Source organism: Mobula hypostoma, chromosome 30 (genome assembly GCF_963921235.1).
Source record: "Mobula hypostoma chromosome 30, sMobHyp1.1, whole genome shotgun sequence".
NCBI lineage: Eukaryota > Metazoa > Chordata > Chondrichthyes > Myliobatiformes > Myliobatidae > Mobula > Mobula hypostoma.
In genome coordinates this window covers 6747283-6756245 of record NC_086126.1, presented here as the reverse complement: position 1 = coordinate 6756245, position 8963 = coordinate 6747283, and the positions used below count along the sequence as shown (strand labels likewise).

General features: G+C 55.8%; 1 protein-coding gene across 2 annotated transcripts in view; it reads left to right on the top strand.

Moving 5' to 3' along the window:
• The first annotated feature begins 740 nt into the window (after positions 1-740).
• LOC134339822 (serine/threonine-protein kinase D3-like) overlaps positions 741-8963 on the top strand; it is a 52000-nt gene continuing 43777 nt past the window's right edge. Inside the window, exon 1 of one of the 2 annotated variants that reach the window (XR_010016452.1) lies at positions 741-1396. Coding sequence is in view for 1 of the 2 variants with exons in the window: in XM_063036653.1 (XP_062892723.1) it covers positions 1118-1396 (279 nt within the window). In the remaining variant the exon portion in view is untranslated. The remainder of the gene's footprint in view (positions 1397-8963) is intronic. The other variant, XM_063036653.1, reaches the window with a different exon arrangement.

The following is an 8963-nucleotide window of genomic DNA, read 5'->3' as shown; positions in this document are numbered from 1 at the left end:
CATATACACACTGTGACCACTAGGGGACACACTGAACAATTGCATGTACACACTGTGACCACTAGGGGACACACTGAACAATTGCATGTACACACTGTGACCACTAGGGGACACACTGAACAATTGCATGTACACACTGTGACCACTAGGGGACACACTGAACAATTGCATGTACACACTGTGACCACTAGGGGCACACTGCACAACTGCCCAGACATACTGTGACCACTAGGAAGCATACTCTGCAGTCACACGCATAAAGCATACCAGCAGGCATAGATTGTTAATCAATGATACGGCGTAATTCAACATCTCATGGGGTGTCGGACTGCCATGGGTACACCGTCAATGTATGAGGCCAGCAATCGACTTTCTTCAATTCTGGCATAGCTTGATCCCACTGGTATCGGATCATCCAGCCTGGGGCTAGTTGATGGCCATCTGGGATTGGAGCACCTCTCCACCCTGTGACCTGAGAATGACTGCCTGGAATCTCAGATTGGTTATTCCCTCTGACTTCCTATCAGCGGACTCCTCTGATCTCGGATTGGTTAATCTCTCCCGGTCCGGGACTGGTTGGTCTCTGCTGACCTGGGATTGGTTGATTCCCCGGGCCACGGATTGGTTGATCTGCAGGCACTCGGGATCGATTGCTTCATCTGACTGTGGGTGGGTTTCGTCCACCTGACCTTGAATTGGTCCGCCAGTTTGACCTTGGATTGGGTCATCCTCTGACCATGGACTGGACCGTCCATCAGACCGTGCATCCATCCGGCTGTAGATTAGCGCATCTCTCTGACCGCGGATTGGTCGGCTCCCCCGCCCCGGGGACTGGTGGATCTCTGGCGGATCGACCTCAGCCGCTGATTGGCTGCTGCCGCCCCGCTGTGAACTGCTCTCTCGCCGCTTCTTGTGCGAGCGCAGAACCTGCTGAGGGCGGATTCAAGCGAAGTGCAGGGAAATTTTGCCGTGGCTGAAAATAAAAACGGAAGCTTTTCTGCAACGTGACAGCCAAACTTTCCCAGTCCGCTTTTGCAGCTGGTTGCCCTTTCACGGCTTCGGGTTTTGCTCATGAAATAACTCCGGTCCCCTCTGTCCCTGTCTCCCGTCGCCTGCGATGTCCTCGGAACCTGATCTCCGCAACCCCACAGCTACTCCGGCCGGGGGTCGGAACTCGCTCCCGGGCATGGGTCGCTCGCCTGCTCCGGAGACCGCCGCGGTCGGGGCCGGCAGCCCGGTCCAACCCGCGTCGCAGAAGGGGAACCGTCCGACAGGGCCCGCCGGCCTCCAGTTCCTTGTGCAGGTGGGTCTCCACCGGGAGAGCGTGTCCCTGGGGCTTCAGGACGCCTCGGTCAGGAAAGCCAAGGAGTTTGCCCTCAGCCTCATCCTCAAGAAGGTAAGAGAGCCGCGTCCTGCCAGGGTTGTGGGGTTCAAGGATGCTGGAGGGAGGAGGCAATCGGATCGCGGACCCCCCGTCTGCTCAAAGAGCACGGTCCGCTCCAACGCACAAATCCCACACGCGTCCCTATCGCCCTGGGAGAGAAAGTGTGGGGGGGGGGCTTGCCTTTCTCCTTTGAGGGGATCTAGGCACTTCTGGTTGGGCGGCGCTCCCTCCTCATCACACGCCCTACCCCTCCTGCAGCGCTCCCTCCCCGCTGCCCCCTCCCACTCCTGCTGTTGTCTTCTCCTCGCCGCCCCCCTGTGGCGTTCCATCTCCCACGCCTGGTGCTCTCTGCCCACACCCGAAGCGCTTGCCTCCTCGCCACCCGCACCCCCGACCTCCCCGCTCTGCGTGTCGCTCCCTCCTCCTCTCTCACGGACAGCTGTGACAACAGTCCGTAAGATCAGCCCCAAACCCCTTCCTGCGCCCCCCGAGGGCAAAACAGATCCCGGACCCGTTGTTGGAAGAAAAGCCCCGGGGGAAAAAAATTTCCCACCGAAAATAAAGTCACCAGGCTCGTTTTGTGTGGGATCTTGTTGTGCATGCGTTGGCCAATTACCAGAATGTTCTGTCCTGTCCAGGGTAGGGCGGGGAAACAGGGCATTTTATCTGCATGGACAGACCTCCTAGGAGATCGGTATCAGGTGATCGGGACAAGAAAACTTGTGTTTGGTCAAATAATATTTATTTTTCCTTCTGAGATGGTGAAGCCCAGTTTAACCAGTCCCTCAGAGTGAATCCCCCTCCATACCGTCCCATCACACACTCCCGGGGTCAGACACAGAGTGAATCCCCCTCCATACCGTCCCATCACACACTCCCGGGGTCAGACACAGAGTGAAGCTCCCTCCGCACCTCCCATCACACACTCCCGGGGTCAGACACAGAGTGAAGCTCCCTCCACACCGTCCCATCACACACTCCCGGGGTCAGACACAGAGTGAAGCTCCCTCCACACTGTCCCATCACACACTCCCGGGGTCAGACACAGAGTGAAGCTCCCTCCACACTGTCCCATCACACACTCCCGGGGTCAGACACAGAGTGAAGCTCCCTCCACACCATCCCATCACACACTCCCGGGGTCAGACACAGAGTGAAGCTCCCTCCGCACCTCCCATCACACACTCCCGGGCTCAGACACAGAGTGAAGCTCCCTCCACACTGTCCCATCACACACTCCCGGGGTCAGACACAGAGTGAAGCTCCCTCCACACTGTCCCATCACACACTCCCGGGGTCAGACACAGAGTGAAGCTCCCTCCACACCGTCCCATCACACACTCCCGGGGTCAGACACAGAGTGAAGCTCCCTCCGCACCTCCCATCACACACTCCCGGGTCCAGACACAGAGTGAAGCTCCCTCCACACCGTCCCATCACACACTCCCGGGGTCAGACACAGAGTGAAGCTCCCTCCGCACCTCCCATCACACACTCCCGGGGTCAGACACAGAGTGAAGCTCCCTCCACACTGTCCCATCACACACTCCCGGTGTCAGACACAGAGTGAAGCTCCCTCCACACTGTCCCATCACACACTCCCGGGGTCAGACACAGAGTGAAGCTCCCTCCACACCGTCCCATCACACACTCCCGGGGTCAGACACAGAGTGAAGCTCCCTCCACACCGTCCTATCACACACTCCTGGGGTCAGACACAGAGTGAAACTCCCTCCACACTGTCCCATCACACACTCCCGGGGTCAGACACAGAGTGAAACTCCCTCCACACCGTCCCATCACACACTCCCGGGGTCAGACACAGAGTGAAGCTCCCTCCGCACCGTCCCATCAGACACTCCCGGGGTCAGACACAGAGTGAAGCTCCCTCCACACCGTCCCATCACACACTCCCGGGCTCAGACACAGAGTGAAGCTCCCTCCACACCGTCCCACCACACACTCCCGGGGTCAGACACAGAGTGAAGCTCCCTCCGCAATCTCCCATCACACACTCCCGGGGTCAGACACAGAGTGAAGCTCCCTCCACACTGTCCCATCACACACTCCCGGGGTCAGACACAGAGTGAAGCTCCCTCCACACTGTCCCATCACACACTCCCGGGGTCAGACACAGAGTGAAGCTCCCTCCACACCGTCCCATCACACACTCCCGGGGTCAGACACAGAGTGAAGCTCCCTCCGCACCTCCCATCACACACTCCCGGGGTCAGACACAGAGTGAAGCTCCCTCCACACTGTCCCATCACACACTCCCGGGGTCAGACACAGAGTGAAGCTCCCTCCACACTGTCCCATCACACACTCCCGGGGTCAGACACAGAGTGAAGCTCCCTCCACACCGTCCCATCACACACTCCCGGGGTCAGACACGGAGTGAAACTCCCTCCGCACCATCCCATCACACACTCCCGGGTCCAGACACAGAGTGAAACTCCCTCCACACCGTCCCATCACACACTCCCGGGGTCAGACACAGAGTGAAGCTCCCTCCGCACCGTCCCATCAGACACTCCCGGGGTCAGACACAGAGTGAAGCTCCCTCCGCACCGTCCCATCAGACACTCCCGGTGTCAGACACAGAGTGAAGCTCCCTCCGCACCATCCCATCACACACTCCCGGGTCCAGACACAGAGTGAAACTCCCTCCACACCGTCCCATCACACACTCCCGGGTCCAGACACAGAGTGAAGCTCCCTCCACACCGTCCTATCACACACTCCCGGGGTCAGACACGGAGTGAAACTCCCTCCGCACCATCCCATCACACACTCCCGGGTCCAGACACAGAGTGAAACTCCCTCCACACCGTCCCATCACACACTCCCGGGGTCAGACACAGAGTGAAGCTCCCTCCGCACCGTCCCATCAGACACTCCCGGGGTCAGACACAGAGTGAAACTCCCTCCACACCGTCCCATCACACACTCCCGGGTCCAGACACAGAGTGAAACTCCCTCTGGACTGTCCCATTGCAGGACAGTAAGTGGTACACAAACTGCCCTCTCTATGTCCTGGAAGACTCGGTGTTCCATGAGTGTGGGGGGTTGCAGATCTTGTTCGGGGGTCTGGCGGGGCTGCTCTTCAAGTTCTGCCCCCACCTCCTAATGCTTGGACATCGGTGCGGAGGGAGGGGCGTGATGGGTTAGTCAGGGGGGTGCTCCTCGCTGGACTGTTCCCGGGCCTGGTCCAGGCGGTGGGCAGCTGGGGCTCTGTCTGAACAGGTCGCCCAGCTCTTAACCAGTTCTGGTTCAAGTCTGTCGCCGTCTGACTGTACATATATACAACCCAACGAAACAACATCCCTCCGGACAGTTGTGCACTCACAGATCGTGTGTCACACGCACCGCACACGCACACACACACACACACACACACACACACACACAGTGCTGGAAGAACTCAGCAGGTCGGGCAGCCTCTGCTGAAGTGAAAAGATAGTCGACGTTTCGCCCCGAATCGTCTCCACAGCCGCTGCCTGGACTGCAGGTTTCCTCCAGCACTTTGTCTGTGCGTTGCTCTGGATTTCTAGCAGACCTTCTCGTGTTTATTCCGCTAAGCACCCCGTGAGTTAATGAGACAGAATTCACGATGCTGGCGGAGCAGCGCACAGGTAAACGGCTGGGGCAGTCCTGGTGGCGGGGTATTGATTCGTCTCACAGCCGGAGGGGAGAAGCTGTCACCCGGCCGGGCAGTCCGAGCCCTGCGGCTCCTGCACCTCCTTCCTGACGGTCGTGCGTCAGAGAGATCGTGGTGGGAATCCCCAACAGAGCTTCCCTTCTGGTAAAGGTCATAAATGCGTGGGGTTGGTGGGGGGGAAGGAAGGGACACGGACCCAAACTGTTCCTCCTCCCCCCACCCCGGTACAGCCTCCTCATCCACGAGCGAAACCACATCCTCTTGTAGATGGTGACCGGAACTGTGCACACTACTCCATAAACTTCAGAGGCTCTGCAGATGCTGGAAATCTGCAGAGACTTGGGGCGGAGGGAAACCCCGGCGGGGTTTTTTTGCTCTCCTCTGCAGGGTATCCAAAGACACAGCTTCCCTGGAAAATGGGTTCGCGGCGTTCAGAGTTGCCGGTACCCCTGGCCACAACTGGGGGGCGGGTGGGGGGGGGGTTACGGAGCCGGTGGGCACCGCGGGGTCTCAAGGGCGTTCTGGGCAGCGTTACCAATGGTGTAATTTATTGGCTGTAATTATCGCGGATCGCGGAACACGATAGGATTGCCCTGGCGTGATCGGGTGGCGCGACGGAGAGACCCGGGCTCAATTCCACCGGTGCCCGCGTGTTTTTTTCCCTCCGGGCGCCCCGGTCTCCTCCCACCTTCCGGGGACGCGCGGGTTAGGATGAGAGAGCTGCCCCCGTGCCGGAAGCGCGGCGACACTTGCGGGCTGCCACCCGGGCGCATGGTCGGACTGCGTTGGTCGCTGGGGGCGTTGAAGCGACGCGTGTGAAAATAAAGCTAACTTTGGACCTTTAATCTTTTAACGTTCAAAGTAAATTTAATATCGAAGCACAACCCTGAGATTAATTTTCCTGCGGGCGTTCTCAATAAATCCGACAACCGCAAATAGAATCAACGAAAGGCCGCGCCGACAGGGCGGACGGACAACCGGTGGGCAAAAGACAGCAAGCCGCGCAAGAAAGAAATAAGAATAGGGAATAAATAAACAATAAATAACAATAAATAAGATGAAGGGTCCTTGAAAGTGAGTCCATAGGTTGTGGGAACAGTTCAGTGATGGGACGAGTGAAGTTATCACCTCTGGTTCAGGAGCCTGATGGTTGAGGGGTAGTAACTGTTCCTGACCCTGGTGGTGCGAGTCCTGAGGCTCCTGTACCTCCTTCCTGACGGCAGCAGTGAGAAGAGAGCGTGGCCTGGGTGGTGGGGGTCTCTGATGATGGATGCTGCTTTCCTGTGACAGCGTTTCACGTAGAAAATCACTTTGACATTACCGCCACAACATTGTAATGAAAGTCAAGAAAAACACACACAGACCGATATAGAGGACACCGTATATGTGAATGAGTTCCCATAATGCAGCTGAAAGTTTGTTCCTACAAACAGCAGAACCAGTTTTCTTTTGAACTTAGTAACAAAATGGGAGCTCATTCTCATGTAGGGTGTTCTATATAAATTGGGTGCTGTTAACTGTGAACAATCTGTGGAGAGAAAGGGATGAAACTGTAAATCTCATGAAAATAAATTACATTGGCATGGGATCTGGAGATCTTGCTTTCTCATCTAGAGTACAGTGGATAGCAGGGAGGAAAGGGGAATAGAAGACCAGAAGTAAAAATTTCACAGAATGTAAACAGATGCAACTGACTCAATCATTCACACCCAGCCCCATTGGGAAAATAATTCTTGTGGATCACCATTGTCATGTTTATCCAGGCTTTGCCAAATCAGCAGCAACTCTAAAGACAGAAAACAGATTGCACTGTAATTGTTCTGATAACGAGCACAAATAAGACAAGTGCTTAAATGGTTACAAGCACCTGCTCCATAAACATAGACTAGTGAACTTTAAGAGACTACTAGACAGGTATATGGAGGAATTTAAAGTGGGGGATTATAAGGGAGGCAGGATTTGAGGGTTGGCACAACATTGTGGGCCGAAGGGCCTGTAATGTGCTATACTATTCTATGTTCTATGTTCTCGATAGTTGGGAGGGCTTCACCCGTGATGGACCCGGCCAATATTACACTACCTTTTGCAGAGATTTCAGTTCAAGGGCGTTGGTGTCTCTACGCCAGCCTGTGATACAGCCGGTCAATATACTCTCCACCACCGGTCAGAAGTTTTCCCTGTGTGGACTCAGTGGTGCCCCCCGTGAGGCCGCAGCCTGGAACTGCGCCATGACAGTTTACATATCAAACCAGAATGAATGGCCAGAGTGAGGGGACGGCCCCCCACCCCCACCCCGTGACCACATCCCGCTCCGTGCGTAGTGTGCCGCCTCGCCTAGTCGAAGAGTCCAGGAACTGGCCCTCCTCCAGCTGATGCCGGGCTCGGGACGGGAGCCCTGGACAACAGGAGATGTCCTTTCCCCCATTTTGCCCTGCGGGTGCAGAAAGGGATTAAGAAAATTAATTTTCACCAAACCCCTCACTTCTACACAGCCCCTCACGTGGCTTGGGGCCCCCGCTCTCCTCATCGTCCCCCACTCCCGAGGCATGGAGTCCCGTTCCCCGCCCCTCCCAAGCCACAAGGAGATTCCCAACCCCCGCGCCAACCCCTCCCACAGGTACGGGGCCTCCCACCTTGCCTGGCCGTCTCCCTCCAGTGTCGTGGGGCTCGCTCAGCAAGTGCCGGTGGAGACTAGCATACAGCCTATTAAGAACGCAAACACCAGGAAATCTGCAGATGCTGGAATTTCAAGCAACACACATCAAAGTTGCTGGTGAACACAGCAGGCCAGGCAGCATCTCTAGGAAGAGGTACAGTCGACGTTTCAGGCCGAGACCCTTCGTCAGGACTAACTGAAAGAAGAGCTAGTAAGAGATTTGAAAGTGGGAGGGGGAGGGATGGAGCCAAGAGAAAGCAGGATCTCCCAGTGGCCACACATTTTAATTCCACATCCCATTCCCATTCTGACATGTCTATCCATGGCCTCCTCTACTGTAAAGATGAAGCCACACTCAGGTTGGAGGAACAACACCTTATATTCCGTCTGGGTAGCCTCCAACCTGATGGCATGAACATCGACTTCTCTAACTTCCGCTAATGCCCCACCTCCCCCTCGTACCCCATTCGTTATTTATTTATATACACACATTCTTTCTCTCTCTCTCCCTTTTCTCCCTCTGTCCCTCTCACTATACCCCTTGCCCATCCTCGGGTTTCCCCCCCTCCTCCTTTTCCTTCTCCCTGGGCCTCCTGTCCCATGATCCTCTCATATCCCTTTTGCCAATCACCTGTCCATCTCTTGGCTCCATCCCTCCCCCTCCTGTCTTCTCCTATCATTTTGGATCTCCGCCTCCCCCTCCCACTTTCAAATCTCTTACTAGCTCTTCCTTCAGTTAGTCCTGACGAAGGGTCTTGGCCCCGAAACGTCGACTGTACCTCTTCCTAGAGATGCTGCCTGGCCTGCTGCGTTCACCAGCAACTTTTATGTGTGTAGTCTATTAAGAGCTTAAGACAGAGGAGCAGAATTAGGCCATTCGGCCCAGCGAGTCTGTTCTGCCATTCCATCATGGCTGATCTATTATCCCTCTCAACCCTATTTTCTCGCCTTCTCCCTGCAACCTCTTACAGCTCTATAAAACTCTGGTTAGGCCACACTTGGAGGACTGTGTCCAGTTCTGGTCGCCTCACTATAGGAAGGATGTGGAAGCATTGGAAAGGGAACAGAGGAGATTTACCAGGATGCTGCCTGGTTTAGAGAGTGTGCATTATGATCAGAGATTAAGGGAGCTAGGGCTTTATTCTTTGGAGAGAAGGAGGATGAGAGGAGACATGATAGAGGTATACAAGATAATAAGAGGAATAGATAGATTGGATAGCCAGCGCCTCTTCCCCAGGGCAGCACTGCTCAGTACAAGAGGA